The following is a 27,201-nucleotide window of genomic DNA, read 5'->3' as shown; positions in this document are numbered from 1 at the left end:
ATCGAAAGGCATTTTTCTAACTGCCTTCTCTTACACAGGGGAAGGTTAAAGGCCTTTCCTATAAAAGGAAGAATAGGGCCCACAGTGTCCATCTGCATTCTACACTGTCCTGGAGAGAGCTGGGGAAACTGAGGCACCAGGGTGTGGATGGGGAGGGTGGGTGCCTCCTTCTGTTTTGCACCCTGGATGCATGCCTATGTCCTCCAAGTCTGGTCCCAGCGCTGGAGATCCTAGCAAGTGTCAAGCAACAGGACAAAGACACTAGAGGCAAAGGGATAATGAACCACGTCAGAGATTAAGGTACCCCCTGCCTCAGACGCATGCATTCCATCTCTGAACAGAGATGCCAAGTGCCAAACAGTCACAAGGGCAGCCTCCAGAGGACTGTGTGAGTTCAAAGGGGGCGGAGTTTCTATGTCACATGGGCAGTGCCATTAATCTCCTTCAGCTTCCGGTTCTTCCTCTGCCCACTTCAGTGTTGTGGGTTAAACGAGGTGGCACGTCTTTCCCACAGCACCTACTCCACAGTATCAGCAAATAACCATCTTGCTCTTGACCTGTACTTACTCGATCCTGGGTGCACAGAGATCCAGGGCCAGGCAGCACCTTTCTCCCCGGCACTGCAATACTGTGCCTTCCTCATTTCTTCCTGGCTGTCAGGGGCACTTGGGATGAAGTTTGTCAGGGGCCCATTTTAACTGGGGTTGATATACAATGCTGTCTGCGGCCAGGACAAGTGACATCATGTGCTCCCACCTCTGACCATACAGGGCTCTTTACTTGTGTTGATAACTAGAGAGTGAAGATGTTGTGTACAAATGCTCTCAGGGCTGGTGCAAGGTTAGGAGAGAGGAGCTCCACGAATGCAGAAATTGGAGGACCATGTGGAGAATTTTTGTCAGTGTTGGAGACCCAGCTCAGGACCTTGTATGTATTAGTTAAGCACTCCTGCACTGAGCTACATGGCCACCCCTTTGTTTTTTTGAGATAAGATATTGTTATGTAGCCTTGGTTGGCCTTGAACTTGTCACCCTCCTGCCTCGGCCTCATGAATGCTGGAATTATAAGTAGTCTGTGCAAGAGTATTTTTTTTCCCTCTCATATAGTTATCTTCCATCATGCAACAATGAAACACATGTAGTGCCACATGCTAATCAGCAGACCCTTCCAGACCTCTGTATCTCAGGGTCTTGAATGTCAGAGAAGCCCCCATCTCCTAGGGTGATGTAAACTTTAAATGAGATTATAGAACGTGGTGCTAGGCAATTATGCGAAATCTTAGAGGCTACTTTTATTAAAGAACTTTGCAAGTGCCCTTTCCCCAGAAGACTTCGAAGCCTGTTCAGACCTGTTCTCTGGAAAGGGATTCTGAGAACATTGTATGCGCGCGCGTGTGCGTGCACGTGTGCGTGCGTGCGTGTGTGCGTGTGCGTGTGTGTGTGTTGCACCAGTCTGATCTCAGTGTCCTCGTCGGTCAGCTCAAGCCCTTTTGTCACTCACGTGGGGCCACTTTTCTTCTTTCATGTTTTCTACCCTCTTAACCACTCTATGCCAGAAAAGTTAATGGTGGAGGCAGTACTGGGAGGTGGGAACTGGGGAGCCAGATGCAGGGCTATCCCAACTCTGTCCAGTGGCAGTGTCAGGCCCTTGGCCTTGTTCTCAGTGTCTCTGGGGCCTCTACTCTCTTCAGTGCTAACTTGTGGAGTCATCTTTCACACACCGCACAAGGAAATGTGGTGGCTAGAACATCACACCATCATGTCTAGGGTCGACAGAACTCCTAGACGACATTTTGGAGAGTCAGAAGGGTTTGGGCAATGTTCACATCAGAGAGAAGTTGTTGGCCATTTCCAGACTCATTTTGCTTATTTCTAAGGCTGAGATGAGCTAAGAAAATAAGAAACACAGCAAGAATGCTTTGGGTCTTTTCTGTCCAACCCTTTCTCCTTTCCATCCTTTCTACTACTGGTCTGCTGTGACCCCAAGGAGGTCGTGGTGACTACATTGCAGGCAGATGGCTCGAGATAACTATTCCAGTTGATCTTTACACGGCTTTTTTCGCGTTCATCTATTTAACAGGTGAAGAAATTGAGACTGAAGTGAAGCAAGCCGGCCCTGACAACACCGCTGAGAGCCGGCCTGGCCTCCGCTCCGCCCTCTGTGGGCCTTAACCAATGGAAAGCCTGGCCGGAAGTCACTGAGATGCGCATGCGTACTCACATGGTTGAAATGTCTGGTGGCTTTCATAATGTTAGGTGTCCTTTCATACTTATCTGCCTTCATCCAGCCCTGGCCAAAGAATTCCCTGTAGGGAGGAAAGGGGAACACAGAGCAGATGAAATTAGTTCCGCAGTACTCATTCCGTGTGGGGTCGCTTCGTTGCTTTTTGAGGTGATCATTTCTAGGGGAGCAGCCTCCGCAGAGGCCTAGCGAGGAAGGAACCGTGAGCTCAATCAAGCCCAGGTCTGTGATGCCCTGTTTCAGTGGGAGTGCTTTCAGACAAGTGCTTTGCATCTTGGGTCCTTTCCTCATCTGTGAAATGGGAGGCCATCATGAGACTAGAAGGATTGGAGGTAAGAGATGGCGGAGCCCTGCTGTGAAAGTGGGTAGCACAGCAGATTTTCCTATGGATCTTGTTTCTACATATTAGTAGTGAAACAAGTTGGCCCTGGCTACACAGCCGAGGGTGGGGGCCAGAAGAGCGGGTCTTCAGAATAGAAGTGATACTTAGTTGCAAAAGGGGCTTGATGGTAGGGCTTGTGCCTAGCGTGTTCAAGGCTCTGGGTTCACTTCCCAATGATAGATATGTGAGACATAAGAGGATAAATGGATAAAATAACCACAAACCAGTTCCAGGGAACCTAATGGGAAGCCACAGACTGCCCACGTTGCTAAGTGACCAGTAGAGGTGCTTGAGTGAAGTCCCACAGACTGGTGAAGCTTTGGGGAGGTAGCATCTGTGAGCATACATCTTGCTCTTGCTACCAGAGGGAGGCGGGAGTAATATTGCTTCCACATCCTGGGAGGTTGTAGGTCTCCGCGCCAACCCTGTCATCAGGTTAGGCTGTACTCTTGTCTGTGAGGCTATGAACATGCCTCTGGAGGGCAAACTGAATGCACTGAAGGCCCTGGTGATATGTGGCCTCAGACATGGCAATATCAAAGCCAGGGAAATCGTTACATAATTATTGGAAATTCAGAGAAATGCCTTGTTTTGGAGGAAATTTAGTATAACTTTAAAAATAAAAGATGAAAACAGAAAGCCACCTTAACTTAGAATGCACTGCTCAGGACATGAACAGTGTTCACAAATGCATGCCAGTTATTAGATGAAGAGAGAGACATAAAATTTTGTAATTACAGGGAAAACCAGGGTGACTAGAGACAGGGCAGGGCAGACAGCAGCAAGCCTGAGGCTTCATCAAAGTCTAAGGCCATACCCAAAATTTGTTCCTAGGGTTTGTATACACACACACACACACACACACACACACACACACACACACACACACACACACAGAGAGAGAGAGAGAGAGAGAGAGAGAGACACACACACTGAGAGAGAAACACACAAACACAGAGAGAGAGAGAGAGAGAAAACACACATACACACGTGTACAAACACACTTATGCTTGTGTGCGAATAAACATGGACTCTTTCTGCACCCCCAGAAAGAGGATTCTGAATTGGAGGTTTCCAGGACAGTGTGTGCATGGGCGGGGGAGGGGTGTGCTTACATGTGAATAGGCAAAGAGGGAGAGGAGAGTTCTTTCCAAGCTTTGGAGACTTCACACAGCTAGAGTCAGAGATGTGCTGAGGAGGGAGGAGGAGGGAGAGGAGGCGGCAGCCATACCCACTTACTCATAAGGAATACTCTTGAAGACAAGGTGATCCAGCAGGGTCAGCTGCTCTGCTATCTCCATGGCTGAGTGGTTTTCGAAGGGCTCAGTCTTCACACCCTCCGTCTGAGGGAGCAAGGTCAGAGTCAGGCCCACGAGGTGATGCCTACGGGCTTATGGGTACTTTTCTGAGAGGAATCTCCTCTGGGTTCTGGTGGGTGGCTGGGCTATCAATGAAGAAGCTGGGTCCCACTGCTTGTTGCACCCTGTGTGTTTGTGTGTGTGTGTGTGTGTGTGTGTGTGTGTGTGTGTGTGTGTCCTGTGCTCCCAGAGGACAGCTGTGATGGACCACTTCCTCTGGGCTCTGCCTGGTCCCAGGCGGGCTCAACACAGCTTTTCTTGGAAACTCATTTGCAGCTGTGGGCTCCTGGGTATGAGTTGTACTGGAGACTATTCCTGTCTTGTGAGCAGAAGACAGCTGTCTGGCCCAGTCCTCAGCTACTGTGTCCCCGACTTATGAGGTTCCCTCACGGATACTAACTTTAAGATTATCTGTCACCTGGTTCCCTTGACCTGGGAACACCCTTAGGGAAACAGTCAGGGACAGGGGCACCCATGGCAGGAGTTAGATGAGGGTGGACACAGGGAGGCTGATGTGCTCAGGAGTGCAGGAAGGGTTTGGGTCTGCTGGATTTGGGAGTTGGGGGTGGGGAGAGGAGGAACTCATGCTGCTGTTGGAGCCTGTGTTCACCGAGGGATGGGTCGGATGAAAGGTTTCAGTACCTTGGGGCCAGCTGGGTCATACAAGAGTGAGGGGAGGGCTATCGGGTAGAATAGGTTTAGAGATGGGCCTGCCAGCCATTCCAGATTTGTGCTTCCTTACGCTCACTCCACCTCACCCAGAAGTTCCAGCACCTGGCCAAGTGCCCAAGTGGCCCATCTACATGGATCAAAAGGGAAGGAAGTGGGGTCCACCCACACCCAGAGAACATGCCATTCCTTGAGGCTGAGTGTTCTGTTGCTTCCCTACCCCCACTTTTTCTGCTCTCACTGAGGTCTGTACTGCCAGGCTTGTGGCAGACACTGGGGACGGGCGACCCGAAAGCATAGTCCTAACTCAGGGGCCTTCACAGAGCAGGGACCTCACGGGGTCGCGGATTCTCTATGGTAGCAGATCAGTCATCGGTGTCTCTTGGCAGTCATCTTGGGGAGGGGATGAGTTCCCAGGCAGGCAAAGGGGGTGTGGGCATGAGGGGGAGAAAGGCTTTGAGTGGCTGGGTTGTAGGGCAAGATCTCTGCGGTGACATTTCTCCTGTGTGCTCTTTGGGACAGACCCTCCAAAGGTGTGAGCTTAGCCTCGGGGATGGACTCTCTGCAGGGTGGGCAGCTTAGCCTTGGAGATGGGTCCTCTGAAGGGTCACAGCTTAGCTACAGTCACCCCTGAGGGTTTCTCAGGGCTGGGTTCAGGATGGTAGGGTTGTGAGGCTCACAGAAAAAACCCGGGAGGTCATGCTGGGGTGTGGCCCAGTGGCTCTAGGTGCTGCACAGGAACAGGTAGCCTTCTCCTCACTTTCGATATTACCAAGGGACTAAGTGGCTTTGGAAGTAGAGTCAGAGTGACAACTTCTGTCACCTTCCAGAAGGCGTGCGTGACATAATGTGGCAGGCCAGTTTTCTCCTGCCCACTGAGGCTGCTGGCCTCCATGAAGCTGGACCTGTCACTCAGAGGCTTTGGGGATCTGTGAAGGATTGGGGTGGGCAGAGATAGGGCTCAATGACCTTTTGTTCTAGAAGGGCCCCAGAACATTGGCAAAGGAAAAGGGCCCTTGTGCTCGGGAAGTGTAAACATTCCAGCCAGGCTCCTGTTGGCAAGCAGCAGCACAGGGCATTCTCAGTGCCAGAGGAGTGAAGAAGGTTATTTCAGTATCCTGAACCCAGAGGATCAGTCTGCAGCAAGTGGCGTTTGGATGCCACCACCTTCCTTGCCTTAGTTGGGGTGGGCTCTACGGAGCACCAGCCAGACAAGGTTGTTCCTGGGCCAGAATGTGGGTAGGGTATTGTGCTTTCATGGGTGCTGGGTGAGGAGAGCTGGGAGGAGACAGAGTCCAGAGTTGCTGATACACTAGTGGTCACTGGCCAGCCTGGAGCTGAGATGGAATCACACTGAGTCCAACTCTGGGGAGGTTAGAGTGGGTTTGACTTGAGAATCTCCAACCATCATAATTCAGTGGCCAGGAGCTTTGGGTCGGTTCACGGGACATTGTGAGTGTTCTAGCCAAATGCTGGAAGCACTTGAGGCCATCATTCCCCATGGCATACGGAGAGTCACCCCTAGCTCATGCTCTTTGACTGAGAGCATAACTCTCTCGAGGTCCTGTCATTTCAAGGGTTCAGTGAGCATACCGTGACTCCTCAGGATGAGGTGCTGTGGTCTAGGGGTTGAGTTTCTCTCTGGGGTCAGCTGCACCTGAGTGTGAACAGCTCTCTTGCCTACCACTTCCCACTCGCACCTCTGAGTGGGTGATTTAGGTCTCTGTGCCTCAGTTGTAAAAAGGAGTAATGATACAAACTGGCAACATCACTGACAAGCGGATCTGGAGTTGTTCAGAATGTAAAGTTCTCTAGCACATGGGCATGCATCAGAAGACCCTCTTTAAGAAGGCATGAAAGAGAAGGGAGGGGTAAGGGAGATGAGGAGGCATGGTGGATGAGGAAAAGTGGCAGTGTTACTAGTTAGATTTTGCTCCTCAATAAAGAAGCAATTTCCAAGGCTCTGGTGCTTGTCTACAACCTTTGCCAATGTAATGAATTTACAATGAGGCTATCAGGGTAGGTCAACATTACTGATGTCCTTGTAAGATGAGAAATATGGACACAGTGGACAGAGACACATACACAGAAGGAGGACAACACAAGGACACAAGAGGAAATGGCTCCCAGACTGTTCTGGGCGGTTTTGTGTGTCAGCTCGATATTAAGTTAAAGTCATCAGAGAGGAAAGAGCCTCAGTTGAGAAAATGCCTCCATGAGATCCAGCTGTAAGGCATTGTCTCAATTAGTCATCAGTGGAGGAGGGACCAGCTCATGGTGGTTGGTGCCATCCCTGGGCTGGTGGTTCTAGGTTCTACAAGAAAGCAGGCTGCGCTAGTCAGGGGAAGCAAGCCAGTAAACAGCATCTCTCCATGGCTCTACATCAGCATCAGCTTCTGCCTCAAGGATCCTACCTCAAAGTTCCTGTCCTGACTGACTCCCTTTACTAATGAACAGCAATATGGAAGTGTAAGCCAAATAACCCTTTTTCTCTCCAACTTGCTTTTTGGTCATGGTGATTCATCACAGCAATAGAAACCCTAAGACAAGGACTGTAGTGGGTTTAGTCTAATGCTGCTCCCCCAAAATTGCACAAGAATCTGTACGTCTGCATGTAAGACACTGAGGGACTCGGCTCCCAGTTGGTTTTGATTGCTAAATAAAGTTGCTCACAGCCAGTGGCTGGGCAGGGCAGACAGAGGCAGGACTTTTAGGATTCCCAAGCTAGGGAAGGAGAGAAAGGAGGAAAGGAGAAGGAAATCTACCATGCTAGGGAAAGCTGGAGGAGAGGGGAGAAGGTGTGGGACAGAGAGCATAGCTGCCGTGTAGGAGCCATGAGAGAGCAGTCCTCAGAGGGCTGCCTGACTGGATTCAATGTACCAAAGATGGAATATAGAGTTTAGTAAGTAATGACTTGGGAATACTGGAAGGAGGTAGATCAGGCATGTGGGGTCAGGAAGTAGTCCAGTCACTGAGCCGTTTAAGGCATAAAAAATATAAAGGCTTGTGTGCATGCGTCTTTCATTTGGGGACCCAGAACACTGGGGTGCTGAAGAATGTGCCTTGGTTGCCAGGATCTACTTGAGTATTTTTTTTTTTTATTCTTCTTTTCAGAGCTGGGGACCAACCCAGGGCCTTGCGCTTGCTAGGCAAGTGCTCTACCACTGAGCCAAATCCCCAACCCCGAGTATTTTTTTTTTAATTTGGTACTTTTTATTTACATTTCAAATGTTATTCCCTTTCCCAGTTTTCCTGTTCATAAGCTCCCTATCCTATCCTCCTCCCCTTCTTCTATAAGGGTGTTCCTCCCTCCCCATCCACTCCCCTTCCCGCCTCCCTACCCTGACATTCCCCTACACTGGGGGGTCCAGCCTTGGCAGGACCAAGGGCTTCTCCTCCCATTGGTGCCCAACAAGGCCATCTTCTGCTACATATGTAGCTGGAGCCATGGGTCTGTCCATGTGTAGTCTTTGGGTAGTGGTTTAGTCCCTGGGAGCTCTGGTTGGTTGGTATTGTTGTTCTTATGGGGTTGCAAGCCCCTTCAGCTCCTTCAATCCTTTCTCTAACTCCTCCAATGGGGACCCAGTTCTCAGTTCAATGGTTTGCTGCTAGCATTTGCCTCTGTATTTGTCATGCTCTGGCAGAGCCTCTCAGGAGACAGCTATATCAGGCTCCTGTCAGAATGCACTTCATGGCTTCATCGGTATTGTCTAGTTTTGGTGGCTGTATGTATATGGGCTGGATCCCCAAGTGGGGCAGGCTCTTAATGGCCATTCCTTTAGTCTCTGCTATTTGAATATTAAATTGGATACTTTCAACAGATGGTACCTAATGTGGGGCAAGAACTCATTCTTAAAAATTAATTGGAAACTCCTGAATGGAAAACACGTGCTATGCCTTTAAGGATTAGGAGGTGGAGAGAATTGGTTTCTTAGCACAGCTGCACTTTTTTTTTTTTTTGTTTTTTTGCCCAAGCTGCATGGGGTGGGGACTAGGAAAACTGGCACACATTATTCTGGGGTTCATGGCATAAGCTAGGATAACTATGTCCCCCAAGCTGACCCAGACAAAGCTGGGTGGTGGGCTCAGGATTCAAGCCCATCTCAAAGGCTTCTAAGCTGTCTCAGAGAGCTTGAGCTCAGAGGTGTTGGGAGCCCCTGCTGTGCAAGGAGAGAAGCTGTTCAGAGGGCAGAGAGAGAGGCTGCATGCCTCCTGCAATCAGATAAAAAGAACAGAAAAAAAATGGAAATTTAAGAAGTCAGTGCTATCACAAGGAGCTGGGTTCTTTGAACATGTGCTCTGTGGGAATTCTGGGATTGCTTAGCCTGGCATATGACACATTGCTAGTCTGAGAATAGGCTTATACAGTAAACAGAGGGAATTTAATTGAAGTCAAATAGGAAAGGATATTATTTCAACTCATTTAAAGAGGAAGGTGATATAATTATATATATCCATAGAGATTATAATCTCCTGAGGAGGGAGGAATGAATAAAAATTGCCTAATGGTTTTCAAGTATGCATGGACGAATAAATAAATGTAGGCCTTTGATCTCAAATGTAGGCTCAAGGGCAGGGGATAAGGAGAAGACTCTATCTTAACAGATAATAGAAACTTAGGCTTTTGATCTCATGTAGGAACAAAGGCAGGAGATGGGGAAGGAGCTCTGTCTCAATTGATAATAATGGTTGTTTAAGATTGCTTTAATTGCTTTGAATTATTTTAATTATCAAAAATGTGGTGGCTATAAGTTTGGTGGTTATGGTATTACAAATCCTCTGTGAGAGTTGCAAAATTGAGGAGGCCTAAATAAAAAGGAGGCTGCTAATTTGAATCAACCTATACTTTTGATGATTTTGGGTTGCTGGACCAAGGTCATGTTGTTTTAGGAGAGAGGCTCCGTGTTTGCGTTAACAGGAAAGAAGAAAAGGCTTTGGACCCCTTCCAAAGTTATAAGGATCAGATACGATAGGGGATGACCCCCTGAAGATCTTGACTACAGACAGAAAAGAAAAATTCAAGCAGAACAAACAGGACACGTAACATGATATGCTGATCCCTCCATATGGGAACAGGCCTGTAACTGGCTTAGACACAAAAATATTTCTGGCCAAATCTTCAGCTAAAATCAGCCAATAAATCTTGTTGGTTACAGAATCCTTAAGATTCATCATGCTGTCATTCACATGGCATGAATGGAGAATTATTCCAATTGGTTATTGATCAAATTAACTCATAAAGAAGATGGTTGTCTTTCACCTGCTCAAACAAGGAGCAAAAATTTATCCCTAACTGATCTGTGCACTTTGAACAATTCATACAAATATTCTTATAGTACTAAAAATTTGGTTATAAGACTCATATATTGCAGAACGAATATGCAAGATGCAGTTCTGACAAGATTCATCCTCAGGGATGCTGAAATGACCTGCTGTTCCAGCTCCTTGCCTTCTGAAGCTGTTTCCAGAAACTTGCTCACATAACAGCTTTAGGAATAGCTGCTGATTCCTGATGACCTTGGTTTATCCAGCTTTTCAGAAAGTTCCAGTCAGAACTTCAGACTCTGAACTTTCTAAGCATACAGAGACTGCATAACAAATGCTAAAGCTAGCTCTTTCTTAAGTCTAAATTTTTCCAATTTTCCTAAAAAATTTTCCTTAAAAAATTCATCACCTCAATTCAGCAGGAAGAAGCTATGGAGAGTTGTCATCCTGATTCCTTAGATTTGGTTGTCTGGTTATTGTTATTTTATAAATTATAGATAGGTTGTCATTTTAAGGAATAATTTGGAAAGGGTCATAATTTTGGATAGGGAGGAAACTACATAGAGAACTTGGACTTGGGGATTTCTGTCTTTCCTTTCCTCTTCTCTGTTCTTTCTTTCTTAAGTAAAAGTAAGAGTGTTGAAAAGAAAAAGGGGATAAAGTAATATTATAAGAAATTAGATATATGGGATAGATTACTAAATTAATTCTTATATAAAGCATTTTATAGCCATAAACTTACATTGGTAGAAATCTTTTCATTTTGATATAGAATTGAAGTTATATTCTTACATTGGTACAGAATTTATATATTAATACAGGTTTAAGGTTGACATTGGTATATATTTTTTATATTATACAAAATTTAAAACTAATTTTGTTACTCTTAGAGAGGTCTTGTGCCTATGCAACTCCTTTAAGAATACAAGGCTTAGACTCAATCCTTCTAATAGCTGGCATTACAAACTGTTTAGGATGATTAAGTAATGCAAGTTAAGGTCAGATAGTAAACTCTTGGCAATATTAAATTCTAGTTTAATTATAATATGTTTTCAATAGTATTCAAATAGTAAATAACTAAGGGTAGTCAAGGGTTAACAGTTCAGATATAGTATACATAGTCTTCAAAAGAATCAGAGATTCACAGAATATGGCATTAAAAAAATTATTGTTAATAGATCTTTTGACTAGGAGACATGTGTGCTCCTGACAATACCCCCTTCACACTTTAAAGAAGATATCAAACATCATAACTTCCGTGTAGAGTTGCTCCAATTGTGGCAAGGTAGCCACTGGGCAAGAATTGCCCCAATTTATCTGCAAACAAAAATCACTGTCTAGAAAAGGACACACGATGTGAGAGAGTTTACAGCTTAGCTCTGCCAAGACAGGGTAAGCTATCCTTCATAGTTCCTGCTTCACTTAAGGTCTGTCATGGTTCTGGACCAGAAGGCTGAAGACAGATGCTCCTATGTCATGAGGAATATAGGAGACTGTCCATGTAGTCAGCTGTCTCTACAAATTGTTTAAGTTTTGGAAGCTATGTTTTTGTGCTTCAAATATATTCAAGGAATATTTAATTCATCCTCAGATCTCTGATGGGGTTGAAGACTAGTTATAATCTCATAATCACTTAAGTTGTTTAGCATTAAGGCAGATGATCTAGAAGTAAAAGGTTGGTTTTTCAGATGATGATACAAGTTGAAAATCAAAACATAATTCAAGTATAGAATTGTAAACTCTTCAAGTTAAGTTCCAATGATAGAATAATTTATCTAAATTGTCAAATATGATGGACTGGATATTATAAGTTGCATATCATACAATTTACATAATTGTTATAATTGTGTTCAATTTATATTTGAGAGAAAAGAGCCTTTTTAACTGGACAAAAGGAGGAAATGTAGTGGGTTTGGTCTAATGCTTATATCATGTTAATTTGGGTCCCCAAAATTGCACAAGAACCCTCATATCTGCATGTAAGACGCTGAGGAACCTGGTTCCAAGTTGGTTTTGATTGGTAAATAAAGTTGCCAGCAGCCAGTGTCTGGGCAGGGCAGACAGAGGCAGGACTTTTAGGATTCCCAAGCTAGGGAAGGAGAGGAAGGAGGAAAGAGAAGGAGATCCACCATGCTAGGGAAAGCTGGAGGAGAGGGGAGATGCCATGCTTGAGAAAGTGCAGGGCAGAGAGCATAGCTGCCGTGTAGGAGTCATGAGAGAGTGCTCCTCAGAGGGCTGCCTGACTGGATTCAGTGTACCAAAGATGGAATATAGAGTTTAGTAAGTAATGACTTGGGAATATTGGAAGGAGATAGATTAGCCATGTGGGGGCTAGGGAGTGGCCCAATCATTTCAGCTGTTTAAGGCATATAAAAATATAAATATAAAGACTGCGTGTATGTATCTTTCACTCAGGAACCTAGAACATTGGGGCAGGTAGTGAGGAATGTGTCACTGCTGCCAGGACCTATTTGAATATTTAATTAGAAACTGCTACAACAGACCACGGAGACATGCACTGTATTGATTCAGCCAGGAGCTGAGGGTACACAGGGTTATCAGCAGCTGGCAGAGGCAAGCAAGGGTCCTCCTGTAGAGCTCTTGGGAGAGCACAGGCCTGCATACATCTTTGCTTCAGACTTCCAGGATCCAGGGCAGGGAGGAGGAGGAGGAATATCTTGCTTAGTTTGTGCTACTTAGTCACAAAGCCATAGGAAATGGATGCTAGTGATGATTGTGCTAGGTCAGGGGGTCATGAAGTAATGAAGGTGAGGAAGATGTTGCCTAGGTGATCAAATGAGATAGTCATCCGACTTACCATTAGTAAGAGCTCATCCAGCATGCTACGGTTTTCAGTTATTTCTTCCTGGGTCAGAGTCCTAGGGAGAGGAAATCTTGTGAGTCCCAGTGTACCTCTCTGATAGGCCTTCCTACCTGGCCTGTCTTCTACATCCCCCGCCACGCCCCATCCTTGCTTACTGCCTTTAGCCGGAAGCACTTTATCTCTTTGTTCCCCCTGTGTCTCTCTGCTTTACTGACTTATTTCTTATCCTTCTGTTTGGGAAAAAGGTGCTCCCTTAGCCTCAGAGCTTCCTACACTCTGTTGTGTATGTATGTGCCAGGACCCAGAGAGGCATAAGCAGGGAACTCTGAGGTCAGGCTGAGCCTGTGGCAACCACTTCTGTGTGCACATGGAATGATGGGATACACATGGTGAAGTAGTGTCAGACTTGGAGGACCAAAGTGGACAGGGGATATCCCTCAATGGAATACCCTTCAGGCCTGGCTTCCTTCCTTCCTTCCTTCCTTCCTTCCTTCCTTCCTTCCTTCCTTCCTTCCTTTCTTCCTTCCTTCCTTCTCCTCTCTCTCTCTTTCTCTCTACCTCTCTCTCTCTCTCTCTCTCTCCCACACACACACACACACACACACACACACACACACACACACACACACACACACACACAGAGAGAGAGAGAGAGAGAGAGAGAGAGAGAGAGAGAGAGAGAGAGAGAGAGAACTGTAGATGAGGAAGGGCCAAGGATATCTTAGGACTGTGAACATGGAGGAGTGAAGAGGCCAGTGCAAGGATAGAAGAGGGGCTGGAGACACTTGGGTTGCAGGAAGTACCTAAGCTGGATTTGGAAGGAAGTCTGGGGCAGAGGCAATGATGGGGAATACAGAGGTGGCTAGCTGGTGGTGAGGAGAAGAATCCTCCCCAGGTTGGGCTGGGGAAGCCAGCCTGAGTGGAAAGAATAAGAGCAGGATGTAGGGTGCTGGTGCACCTCCACCATTTACCTTCTGAGAACCTGAAGAAGCTAAGTGTACCATCTTACTTGAGCCTTACTACACCCTTAAAGCCAGCACTGTTCACCCATTTTACAGAAGAGAAAGTGAGTTTTGGCTAAGGGCCTTACTCGAGCCAATTGTGAGTCACGCTGGCTGAGGTAGCTTGGCTATGGGACTACCTGACCCCTAACCCCTGACCTCTGCGAGAAGATGCAGGTTGGGAATCAGATACAACACAGGTCTGAGGCATAAACAACTTAACTGAGTTTAAACCAATAGACATTCCTGGAATGACTATGAACATTATCCAATAGAACCTCTATGGTGAGGAGAAGAATGGCCTATGCTAAGATAGGGGCCTCTAGCAAACTGAAGCTCTGGGAGAGATACAATTTTATTGTATTCAATTTTAGTGCACTGAGATTTAAGTAGTTGTATGTAGGTAGTACTTATCACATACTCTGGACAGGTGTTAGCAGCCATCGACATACTTGGAGAAGTGATACAGTCCCCACACCCAGCCCCAACAGGGTCTCATGTGGTTGAGGATGGCTTTACCATGGGGCCAAGGATGATTCTGAACTTCTCATCATTCTGTCTCCTAAGTGCTGGGATTACAGCTCAAGAGATGGGATTGCAGACATGCATCACCATACTCAGTTTACGTGGTGGTAGAGCAAGAATGATACCAATCAAGCTATGTCCCTAGCTACGTCCAGGTCTGGTGAGGGGTGGGCAGAAGAGAGAGCAGGAAGTCCATACAGCACTCACTTTAAGCTTGGGTGCAGAGTGTGGTACATCCCTCCCAGATTTCTGGGGGCGTATATCTACCTTGACATTTCCTGCCCAGTCAGGCTACTGTGGAGGTATGGGGCAGGGCCCTGTCCCAGCAGGTTATCCTCCTACCTCAAGATGTTGGCTGCTGCCTTTCGCTCTTGTGGTAGAAGGTCTGGATCATGCATGACCTCTTCCAGAAAGTAGATCACCTTGTATTTGAGGAGGTCGTCAATTTCAAAGTCCTGTGGGAAAATGACCATGAAACTCTGGCTGGAATCACAAACTTCCCTGCAGTATTTTAGAGCTAGGCTGCAGGACAGAGTTTCTCTTTCTGCCTGTGGTGGCCACTCTGCTTTTCTTATTTTGTCACTATTTCCTGGAAGGCCACAAGTGGGGCTTCAAATGTCCTAGTCATAGGGTCCTGGAACAAGACCAAGATTGTCTCTCAGTTGTACCCCTAAGTCAAGGAGACCCAAGCCTACCCGTAATCTAGCTGTAGACAAGTGGCCAAACAGGCCCCTTGTCTTCTTGACTGTCTTTGCTTCATTTCTCTAGGGAACTTGAGCAGGCCCTCCTGGGAAAATGGGGTTCTTTTTCTCTGGTTGACTGACTGTGTGCTGTCACTGTCTGCTACTGGGAGGTCATTGTTCCTGGAGCACAGTCCCACTCACCTGGGTGTGCTTGGTGGCCCAGTGGCGCAACACATTCAGTACACGGTTAGTGGCCGCTCTGCGGATCACGAACTCTTTGTCGATATTTCTCTGGTCAGAGGAATACCCTGACAGTGACAGAGAGAGAAAAGGACAGGAAGTCGAGGTTACTTAACGGACTCATCTGAGGGCCTTGGAGGGAAATACTTAACTGTGTTCAGACTCAAATGAGAGGCCACGAAGCCTCAGTATTCCAGTTCCTCAACACCAAACCTCTGACACACCTGCTCCATCTAGAATGTTCAGGAAGCCTCCATAAACAAGACTATACAGGGTGCCCAAGACCAGAGCTCTCCAGGAACCCTCTTCTAGCCTTTGGAGTGGAACCATTGCTGGGGAACTGAGCAATGGAAGGAAGGGTGCTGAGAGCTCTCTTGGTTGATGTTTTTTGCAGGGAGTAGAATTTGGCCAAGGATGAAAGGGGACTTAGTAGGGAGAACGGGACTCTAGGATGGCAAGACAGCACTGGTAGGGCCTGCAGGAAGAGTGGGTAGCAGCAGTTCAAAGTGGATGGAGGGGAGGGTAAATCTAGGGGTGCGTGTTAAATCTAGGGGTGCGTGTGTGCATGTGAATGTGCATGTGCGTGTGTGTGTGTGGCTGCCCTTTAAGAGGGTGATGAGCAACATAGCTCAGAGTTCATTCCATTGATGATGGGAAGTGGAAAGGAAGGGTGCACCCTAAACATACAGTTGCTCTGACTATAGGTCTGGGTATGCAGAGCCTAGCTGGTGCAGAAAGAAGGACCCCCATCTTGGCCTCCCTAAAAGGAATGGTCAACAGGGTAACAGAAAAGCAAAGGCTTCACTCCATGCTCAGTGAGTGAGGACAGCTTTTTGGAGCAGGGAGTCCTCCAGAGGCGATGTACATGGACTCACCATGGCCTCTGCAATGCACAGCAAACACCCGAGGAAGGGCGGTCCCATGCCTGTGGCTATGACCCCTGGCACAGAACCATGGAGAAGGGGAGTACTCATAAGCAGAGATGTTCACACACCTGTGTTGGCCAAAGACATCCTTCGATATATCTCCTTGTTTGCGGGGCTTTCATTGGCTCCTGCAGTCGCTATGGCAAAGGCAGAGGTAGCTGAGAGAGGGCTGCGGCTACTGTCCATCAGATCGCGACATGTCATGATTCCACTGTTGTAGTTAAAGAGTGGGAACTCTGTGGAAAGAATGGGAACTGACCCTCAGCCATTCTCTAGTCCTTTTCGGCTGGCAGACATTCAAACAGTAGGAGGACAGCCCAACCTCAAAAGCCTAAGGCAGGAAAGGGGTTCAAGGGCAAGTGTGTGTGTGTGTTCTCTATAAGAGTCACGCCACAATATTCCTAGGACTACCTCAGGCCATAAAGGCTCAACTAATCTTTTGCTGCTTAGAAGAGTGGGATTCACCCTTGCTGGGCCTAGACCTGCTTGAGAAAAGCATCATGAGCTGTGTCATGTTTTCAGTGTACTAGGAACTGACACACAGTCCGCTCAAAGTCTGGCGTTCACAATTCATATTGAAAGGGTTGTGGGCATGGTGGGATTGAGGTAGCATTGTACGTGGGTTGGGATTCTTCCTACCTCTCATGGGCTATGTGACCATGAGTACATCCCTTCAACTCTGGAGCTCCAGGAATCTCCTTTGGAGTAAGGATACATCCAAAAGAGGACATACAAAGGAGATCACGGAAGAAAGTACAAAAGGCTCTACAAACAAGGAGACCAACTGATGGTAACAATGACGACAAATAGTCACAAGGGTCAACTCCAGAAGCCTTTGCTTCACCTCACAGGAGTATGGAAGATATACTATACCATCACAGTGAAGTAGCATTTCTTGAGGCATGAGGGACAACTGGTCTTGCTTTAAAAACTCAGAGCTATTCTTTTCCTATTCCCTTCCCTCTCCTCCCTTTCCCTCCCCTTCCTTTCCTTTCTTTCTCTGAGATGTCTCTCCTCCTTTTCTTTGAGACCAATCTCTCTCTCTCTCTCTCTCTCTCTCTCTCTCTCTCTCTCTCTCTGTCTTTCTTTCTCTGAAACAGCATCTCATCCCTCTCTTCCTCCGCTCTCTGTCTGTTGAAGACAGCTCTCAGTAAGTTGCCACAGCTGCCTTGAACTCTCTCTGTCCCAGACTGGCTTGGCACCCTCATTCCCCTGCCTGGGGCTCTTAAGTATCTCAAGTGCTGGGATTACAGACATCCCTCACAATGCTGGTTTCTGAAAATGGGCTCTCTGAGATCTACTGCTGTGTCTGAGTATCCAGGAAGGGCTACAGGGTGCTCAGGTAACTTTTCTCTAAAGCTTGGTAGCTTCGCTCCTTATTGGGTTTCTTTCCAGGTGCGGCAGCAGGGGATTCTGGGATTTGGAATGTCCCATGAGTATAGAGCAAGAACTTGAAAGTGAATGGCATCTTTGACTTTCCTTCTTTGGGAGGCAGAAAGATTGTCCTGGTAGCTGAAGTCCCCTGAGTCCTCTCCCACCCTTGGATGTAGTAGTGTCAATGAGGACCAGAAACTAGGTAGACAGCTCAAGAATCTTGCAGGACTGTGAGTCTGAAATGTGAGTGGGCAGAACCACTAGAGTCTTGGCTCCTATCTGTGAAGGTAGGGATTGAAGTTTAAGTATGTCAGGAAAGCACTCTACTAATGAGCTACTCCCCAGCCTTGCTTTCCTTATTTAAAGGTAAGACCAACCCAGGTTCTCTCCATGCATATTGAAAGGATGAAAGTCTGAACCAATGAGATTCCAGGAATCACTTCTGATGTGAGCTCTCTCCCATGTGAGATCCCCAGTTGCTGGGTCACTGATTAGACAATGCAGTTCTGCCTCAAGTTGGAGAGATCAGGGCCTACCCAGCCAATGTCCCAGCACCCATATCCCTCACATCCCAGGGGGATATAAAATAGAATAGTCACTGGCCTTAGGCATCACTCATAAAACAACAGCAGCACTAATGTACCCCTTCCCTCCTGGACAACCACCGTCATCTCCACACTGGGAAACATACCTTGAGTGATTCTGTTTCTGAATGATTTTGGTGTTGCTGGAGACACTTCTGTGTCGTCTACATCACTCTGGTTCTGGTCATCATCAGACTCTTTCAAGATGTCTGAGGCTGGGGGAATAGAAAGACATATATTCTTCTCAATTATTCATTGATGGGAAGCCTCACATCAGTCATTTGTTAAAGCAAAGCAGACTAAGTAACATGGGCCTGGTACCCTGGATGAAGACAGTTCAACAGCTTAATCACCACAGGTTTTTATCAGAGCCTTTCACATGCTTGTAGAGGTTGTGCACCTCCAAGATGGCTTTTCCTTTACTAGGACTTCTAAAAATGTAATGGGCACACCTAGGTTCTTGTTAGACTGCAGATTGTGGAGCCTGGAAATGTTGCCCAGTGGTACAGCGCTTGCCTAGTGCAGCAATCTTAGAGTCTTGGGTTCCATCATTAGTGGTGGAGGAAGGGGAGAGGCTGTAATACAGCCTCTGTCTATGTGAAACAGGGAGGTCTTTCTTTCATTCCTTTATTGTTTTTGAATCAGGTTCTCATGTAGCCTAGGCTAGCTAGCCTTCAACTCTCATGTAGCCTAGGATAGCTAGCCTTGAACTCTCATATAGCCTAGGCTAGCTTGCCTTGAACTCTCATGTAGCCTAGGCTAGCTAGCCTTGAACTCTCATGTAGCCTAGGCTAGCTTGCCTTGAACTCTCATGTAGCCTAGGCTAGCTTGCCTTGAACTCTCATGTAGTCTAGGCTAGCTAGCCTTGAACTCTCATGTAGCCTAGGCTAGCTAGCCTTGAACTCTCATGTAGCCTAGGCTAGCTAGCCTTGAACTTTCTATGTGGCTAAGGATGACCTTGAACTTCTGATTCTTTTGCACCTACCCTCTAAATTATTGGATTACATGCATGTACCAACCACACCAGATTTTATATGGTGCTGGGGATTGAATATAGAGCTTTGTATCAGGCAAACATAAACTCTCTTTTTTTAATTGAAAATGGATTTTTTTCATAAAATACATTCTAATTATGGTTTCTCCCCAGCTCCTCCCATATCCTCCCCACTTCGTTGTCTACCCAAATCACCCCCTTGCGCTCTCTCGTTAGAAAGCAAACAGATGTCTAAATACTACTAATAAAAATAAATAAACAAAGAAACAGAATAGGGAAAAAAATCAAGGACACAGACACACCACAAGAAATCCATACAGACTCAGAGACATATGTGTTCTGTGGGAACACGGTCAAAAGAATGGTGCATGGTGAGCAATGCCTTGGGGAACTGTGAGGAAGGTTCGAAAAGGGTGGGGCAGGGGCCTTTTACCTTAAGTCATTTTGTTCCCTGGATTGTTCTTGGGTGTGATTTTTGTACCTCATGTGACAAACATTTTACATTCAGTTTATAGGACACGCTTATTCTTGTTGGATGTCAGGACAGCTGTAGAACCCAGTCTGGTGAAAGGATATGCTGAGTGCTGTCCTCGGTGAACCCTGAATCTGGACATGGTCTCTGCTTTGTTTTCATGATTTCCCAGATATAACCTATAGTAGGTGCCAGGCAATTGTGTTTAAATAGGGCTGTCCTGAGAAAGTCCTGGGAAAGGGCTGCTCTGTTAATATATAGTATGTGCGTATTGATGCTTTTTTTTTTTTTAACATGTTTTTCTGATCCTGTTTTCTGAGCTCAAGCAATGTTCCTTAGATCATTGCTTTCTTTGATACATTGTACATAAAAGTACACGGAAACTGAAGTAAGGTTGTCTATGGCATTAGACCATAGTCTGACTCATTCTTAAAGTCCTCAAATCGCAAGTTTCTTAGATAGATCTGCATGGGTCGACAAAAGTCTACACATTTCAACACACAGAAATCTCCTAAGATTCACAAAAAACACAAGAAACTCCAAAAAATGCCATCGAGTTCATTTGTATTGGCCATCTACTTCTGGGCATGGGCCTGTCCTTAAGTGTGGTTTGTGTACCCAGTGAGACTCTGTTAGAAAAAAATTAATTTTTCTTTTGCAAGTAGTTATCAATTGGAGATAGCTTCTGGGTTAGGGATAGGAGCTACATTTCCACCCCAAAATGTCTGCATTTATAACAAGTTTCTATTGATGCACATGTGGACCTCACATTTCTGTTTGTTGTGAGATGTCCTGAGATATTTCTATCTGATTTGCCAAGGGTAGTCCTGTTTTATGTTTCATCTCTTGCTTCTGATCTGAAATAAATATTAGTCTCCTAATCATAGGAAAGTCAGGGCCCATATACTCTTTGTACAATGGTTTTTTTGCTAAAAAAGAAAAAAAGTGTGTGTGTGTGTGTGTGTGTGTGTGTGTGTGTGTGTGTGTGTGTGTGTGTGTGTGTGTGTGTGTGTGTGTGTGTGTGTGTGTGTGTGTGTGTGTGTGTGTGTGTGTGTATGAAGCCAGAAGTTGACATCAAGTGCCTCTCTTAATTGTACTCCATTTAATTTTTTTTGAGACAGGGTCTCTCACTGAATCTGGAGCTTACCAATTCAGTGAGGGTGGCTATCAAATGGGCCCCAGGGAGCCTCACGCCTCTGCCTTCTTAGCAGTTGGGATTACAGGGGTGCCTCTGAGCCTGACTTTCTATGTAGGTAAATATAGAACTCAGGTCCCCACGCTCATGTGGGAAACACTTTACCAGTGGAGCCATCTTCCCGGAGCCTTGGGAAATAAAAACAACTTATCCTCTCTGGGTCTCAGTTTCCCCAACTAGAACGTGATCACACTTGAGCCTGTTTATAAAACCCACTGGAAGCCACAGGTCTCTTTAAAACCGTCCACTCAACCAGCTCACATAGACAGATTGAGGGTATCACGGACTCTGGTATGAGGTGGCTTTGTAGGCAGTCTGGGGTAGCATTCCACAGTGTAACAGTGGGATCTCACTGCAGGTTTGTGCTGGACAAAATTTTGAGCCTTTCACTGTTGCCTCTCTAGATTCCACACATCACACACACACTGGATGGTATTTGGGTTTTCTGGCAAGCTATTACCTTAGCTACCAACTTTCAGCTGTGCTAGCCGTGCACACCACCTATTTGTTGCATGTACCATGGGAATGTCCTTAGTGATCGAGCCTTGGTGGCTTCTCCTCTTCCCAGTTGTGCCTCCTTTTTAAAGGCTGGAACTTGTGATCAGCTCAAGTATGTGTACACACACACACACACACACACACACACACACACACACACACACACACACACACACAGAGAGCAAGATTTTGCTGGTAATTTCCAGCATATTTTCTGATCTGAGATAACACTGAACCCAATTGGACCCTTCTAGAATGGTCAGGAAAGGCTTTAGATAGGAAGGCATGAGTGGCCCCAGAAGGATCTTGGACCACTGCCACCATTTTTGGTGCGCCAGGTGTGGTGAGCTGTTCTTAGAGCATACAATGCCTTCCTTATTCTCCACTATTTTACATTCCATTATTTTTGTCTAGAATGCTCTCCCTTTCTATTGGTGAGCATCAAATTATTGGATCCATTAGGAAGCCTTCTCTGGCTCTCTCAATGGTGTCCCCAGCATATCCTCAGTGCTCTTCTAGCACCTTTCAAATGTAATATGAATCAGGTCTCAACCAGGTTCAGGGTCTGGTCTGGTCCCCAAGCTAGACTGAATCCTGAGGGCAAGGGCCAATGAGATGATCTGAATACTGGGATGCAGGATGCTACTGCAGTAGGGAAAAGGAAGGCACAAATCTGAGAACTTCAGCTGAGAGTCATCTGAGGTATGATAATATCCTGGGAGCTTCTGATGGCCTCACCTTGGCAACCTGTGTCCTCCATGTGGCTACCAGTCTGCACTGCCTATAACCTGTTTATTAGAGGCTTTGCAAGTCCAGCTCACCAAGCCTCACAGTGATGTGTGCTAACGGGATGGTTCCGCTTATGTATCCACTCACTCGGCTTCCTGAAGCCTGATGACTCCTCTAGAGTGGTCATATCAATCTCCTCCGGCGTTCTGGTCAAGCTGCTGGCCACACAGAGCTTGCTGGTGTCCAGCGTGGTTTTGCCGAAGGGAGATATGGGCGAGTGTATGTTGGTGTAGCCGTCGGAGGGGCACCCGAGCGAAGCCAGTTCCAGCGCCTTGCCGCCTGTGATGATGGGAATGTTGAGAGACAACTTCCGGCGGCGGACTGGGGACGAAGTGCCGATGGCCAAGGGCGGCGGCGAGGAGAACTTGCAGCTGTCACGAGGCGACTTGGAGGCATCTCCGTACAGAAGTTTGGTGTTGTGGCTGCTGGAGAACAGGAGTTCCAGTGACCTGTTGGGAGGGGAGGGAAGAGGGAGAAAAAGCTGTGAATGTAGACGTGCCCACCGGGGCTGATAGTGCATTCCTTATATGGATGATCTTTGAAGGCTACAGTGGGTCCCCGCACAGGGTTGTGATTAAAGGGCTTGGGGACGAATGTCTATACCCACAGGACTGGGTGTCTGAGTTGTGGGCATGGTTCTATCTGATGTTCATACCTCTGGCTCTTTTCTGAGGTGCTATGGCTCCTGACTGTAGGCCTCTGAGGGGCCTCGATTTACCCACATGAGTCCACATGAGGATACTAACGTACATGGTCTGCTCTTGTCCTTACAGTGGTTTGCTTTGTGCATGAGGAAACAGAGGCTGAGGGACAGACAGTGACGCATCTGGTGTCTCTGACTCTAAACTCATGTCTCTGCCGTGGCATCTGAGGGGTTTCATGTGCCTACTGGGTTTGGCACATATAGAAGTGCCTTAGCAATCCTGACACCTGTGTTTAAGTTCCTCGGTCATAACTTGTAAGGGCCATGTGGAAAGTCTCTTGGCCTTTCTGGGCCTTGTCATTAGAGAGCTTCGGTGATGTAGGTAGGAAAGATGTCTGGAAGCCATGGTAGCTAAAGGGTTCTGTCCACTGGAGGATGTACCTTGAATATACCATAAAGGACTCTTCAAAGCATGAAGGTATACACAGAGCAGGGGTGTCTTCCTGTCTCTCTCTCCCTTCCATTTTCCCTTCTTTCTGTAAAGGGCGGGCCCTAAGTTTCCCAAAGGGTTTTAGGGAATGGAGAATAATGGATATCCCTTGGTTTCCCTGACCAAGGCTTGAGGGCTAGGGGGTGTGTAAAAGAAGCTTAGTGGAGTTTGTGTGGTGGTGGCAGTGCAGCTCCGTGACAGACCCGGCATCTACCCCGCACACCACCATGTTGCCCAAGAGGAAGGTTTGGGCTGATGAAGTGGCAAAGGCGGGAGCCCAAGCCCTGCTCCAAGAGGCTATTGGTCAAGCCTGCTCCTGCCAAGGTGGACACGAAGCCAAGAAAGGCCAAGGAAAAGGATAAAGCAATAGACAATAGTAATACAGATAAAGGGGAAGCGGGGACTGAAGGGCAAACAGGCTGAAGTGGCTGACTAGCAACCACGCATCTGCCTTCAGAAAACAGAGACAGAAAACCAGAGTCCGCCTCTGAAGAAGAGAGAGAAGGCAAGTCTGACAGTCTGACTAAGCATCCGTCTGTCAGTGGTCCCCGCCTCCCTTCTTGCACAATCCAGAGGAATATTTTTATCAACTATTTTGTAAATGCGAGTTTTTTTAAATAGCTCTAGAAACATTTTTAAAAGGTGAGGGAATCCTATCTTATCCCACTTTTTAAGTGTAACTGGTTTTTTAAAAGAGGGTAAATCATTTGCTGGTTGATTTTTGTTTGCTTTGTTTTTTGTTTTTGTACAACCAGAAAATAGGGTACTGAATCAGGAGAGGCTATGACGGTCTCAGGGGTCACCATAACATTCTGTAGAGGGGCTAGTTTTATATCCTACAGTACAAAGCATACTAAATGACAATTTGGGGTCTCAGTCATGCATTCATGTCTGGAATGGAATATTTTCAGTTGTATCTGTTTCTAATAGAATCATTTCGTAAGAAAGCCAGTCTTTGGTCCTTGCCTTGTCAGAACTGTGATGTCTGAGGTCATGACAGTCCATTTTCCTAACAGTTGTGATAATGTGCTGTGAAAGATGGAGATTTTGAGTATGTTCTGTGTGTGGCATAAAATTGTGAGTTGGTGGAACTGAGGATTATGAGTATTTGGTTGTTATGAGAGGTCTTAAGGAAACTTGCCAAGTTTGAGGCAGGGACAACTCTGGAATAACTTCAAAGAGAAACAATATGTAGCTCTTCATTGGCATACACAAACACAATGTGATTCTTCAGAGTTTGGGGAAGTGTGATATGATCTGGAATGTCTGTGTATTCTGCTCCTCAACCAATAAAATCTCAGCTGTGAAAGAGTGAAGAAAAAGAAGAAAGAGGAGGGGGAAGAGGAGGAGGAGGAGAAGCAGAAGCAGAAGCAGAAGAAGAAGAAGAAGAAGAAGAAGAAGAAGAAGAAGAAGAAGAAGAAGAAGAAGAAGAAGAAGAAGAGAAGAAGCAGAAGCAGAAGCAGAAGAAAAAGAAGAAGAAGAAGAAGAAGAAGAAGCAGAAGCAGAAGCAGGAGCAGAAGAAGAAGCAGGAGCAGAAGAAGAAGCAGGAGCAGAAGAAGAAGCAGAAGCAGAAGAAGAAGCAGAAGCAGAAGAAGAAGCAGGAGCAGAAGAAGAAGCAGGAGAAGAAGAAGCAGAGCAGAAGAAGAAGCAGGAGCAGAAGAAGAAGCAGGAGCAGAAGAAGAAGAGGAGCAGAAGAAGAAGCAGGAGCAGAAGCAGAAGAAGAAGTAGAAGCAGAGGAAGAGGAAGAGGAAGCAGAAGAAGAGGAAGCAGAAGAAGAAGGAGAAGAAGGAGAAGGAGAAGAGGAAGCAGAAGAAGCAGAAGAAGCAGAAGAGGAAGCAGAAGCAGAAGCAGAAGCAGAAGAAGCAGAAGCAGAAGAAGGAGAAGGAGAAGAGGAAGCAGAAGAGGAAGCAGAAGAGGAAGAAGAAGCAGAAGCAGAAGAAGAAGAAGCAGAAGAAGAAGCAGAAGAAGAAGAAGAAGCAGAAGAAGAAGCAGTAGAAGAAGGTCCAGGGACAAAGCCACTACTATACATGGACTGACCCTGGGCTCCAATTGCATACGTAGCAACGAATAGCCTAGTAAGGGCACCAATGGAAGGGGAAGCCCTTGGTCCTGCCAAGGCTGGACCCCCAGTGAACAGGATTCTTGGGGGGGGAGGGCAGCAATGGGAGGAGGATGGGGAGGGGAACACCCATATAGAAGGGGAGTGGGAGGGGTTAGGGGGATGTCAGCATGGAAACTGGGAGAGGGAATAACAGTTGAATTGTAAATAAGAAATACCCAATTTAATAAAGATGGGGGGGGGGAAGAAGAAGCAGAAGAAGCAGAAGCAGAAGAAGCAGAAGCAGCAGCAGCAGAAGAAGCAGAAGCAGAAGAAGCAGCCTACTGATCAGCAGCATGGGTAGCTAGGCCTCAAGGAGTTTTGGGGAAGGGGGGGGGAGCAGAGCGATCCCTCCCTAAAGAATATAGTCTTCCAAGAAGACCTCTAACAGGCATAGCTGAGGGTGACCTTGTGCTTCTGTTGTATACATTCATAGCTCCAGAGCTGTGGGATTATAGCCTTTGGGAAACCAACCAACCAGTCTTGAAATGTACTCCCTCTGTGGTCTGGGAATAATATGTGCCTTAGCACTCCCACTTCTGGGACAGCCTCTTTTCCAGAGACTTCATTGTCTAAGAAATCTGTGGGGTTCAAGAAGCAGTGTGCATGGACCCAGTGGGGAACAGTGATGGTGGGATTCTTTTAAAAATATTTTCACATTTAGTTAGTTAATATATGTGTGTGCATGTGCTTGTGTGTGTGTGATAGAGTGAGTGTGGATGTCAGATGACATCTTGCAGGAATGGTTCTCTCCTCCCACCATGTGGGTCCAGGGGTTGAGATTCGGTCATTAGGCTTGGGAGCAGCTGCCTTTTCACACTAAACCATCATTCAGAGTTCAGGGATTCTTGTAGATGGTGATGGCAAAAGGCACGCATATACCTGGCAGGAATCGCAGTGATGGGCCTTTTGTAGATGCTGATCAGCTTGTCTAGGACCACCACAGCATCGGTGAAGACTCGATAGGAGTGCAGGAAGGTGTTGAGAAAGTCAATACTCAGGAAGCGAAGATCAGTCAGGCGCTCCAGCAGGCGCTCCACGGTGGCAGAGCGGATCTGCAGCACTTTGCAAGAATTCATGGTTTTGCTGAAGCGAATGTCAACGTCATCACAGTATAAGGAAGCATCAGACCTATAAAGGGGAGGGCAAGGAGAGGTGATGTGTGCAGATATGAACATCACAGCAACATAAGGAGGCACTGAATCTGAACACTGAGGGAGAGGAGGAAGCAGTGACGAACATCTAAGGTGTCTCTTCACAAAGTGAGGGGGCGAGGCTATCACCAGCCATCTTGTCAACCCCCACATGCAGACAAGAACAGTTTTCTGGACACGTCAGAAGGATAACACCAAGAAAGAGCTATAACTCATTCCCCAAAGACTCTAAAATCCTTCAGTATTGGAAAAATACAAAAAACAATGTGCTTCCAAATTACTAAGACACTCTAGAATTATATTCACACAAAAATCTGCACATTTACATTTCTAGTGGCCATGCCCATAATAGAGGAGAGTGGTGAGAACCTACAAATATCTATCAGCAGATGGATGGTCAAATAAAGTACAGTGGATGTTACTCAGCTATAAAAAGAGAACTGCTTTTTTTTTTTTTTAAGATTTATTTATTCATTTATTATATATAAGCACAGTGTAGCTGTCTTCCAGTGGTTTCCTGCTGGCATACGCCACTGTATTTGCTGTATTCTGGCTGTGTCTCTCAGGAGCGATCTGCATTCACATTTTGATCATCCGTCTTGAATTTCATTTGTTCTAGGCATCTAGGGTAATTCAAGCATTTGGGCTAATAGCCACTTATCAATGAGTACATACCATGTATGTCTTTCTGTGATAGGGTTAGCTCACTCAGGATGATATTTTCCAGTTCCAACCATTTGCCTACAATTTCATAAAGTCATTGTTTTTGATAGCTGAGTAATATTCCATTGTGTAG

The 27,201-nt window shown here is 46.4% G+C and overlaps 1 protein-coding gene across 1 annotated transcript in view; it reads right to left on the bottom strand.

The window, feature by feature from the left end:
- Positions 1-26,382, bottom strand: part of LOC116913408 (ras-specific guanine nucleotide-releasing factor 1) — a gene marked incomplete at its 5' end in the record, with an annotated part of 43,133 nt that extends 16,751 nt beyond the window's left edge. Inside the window, 9 exon segments of the mRNA XM_032917592.1 lie at positions 2,221-2,305; positions 3,863-3,966; positions 12,734-12,794; positions 14,608-14,720; positions 15,150-15,256; positions 16,183-16,350; positions 18,180-18,287; positions 22,108-22,469; positions 26,134-26,382. Of these exon segments, the coding sequence (XP_032773483.1) occupies positions 2,221-2,305; positions 3,863-3,966; positions 12,734-12,794; positions 14,608-14,720; positions 15,150-15,256; positions 16,183-16,350; positions 18,180-18,287; positions 22,108-22,469; positions 26,134-26,382 (1,357 nt within the window).
- Between the last annotated feature and the right edge of the window lie 819 nt (positions 26,383-27,201).

Source organism: Rattus rattus, chromosome 12 (genome assembly GCF_011064425.1).
Source record: "Rattus rattus isolate New Zealand chromosome 12, Rrattus_CSIRO_v1, whole genome shotgun sequence".
Taxonomy (NCBI): Eukaryota; Metazoa; Chordata; class Mammalia; order Rodentia; family Muridae; genus Rattus; species Rattus rattus.
The sequence above is the reverse complement of the archived record's forward strand: the minus strand, read 5'-3'. Positions and strand labels throughout refer to the sequence as shown.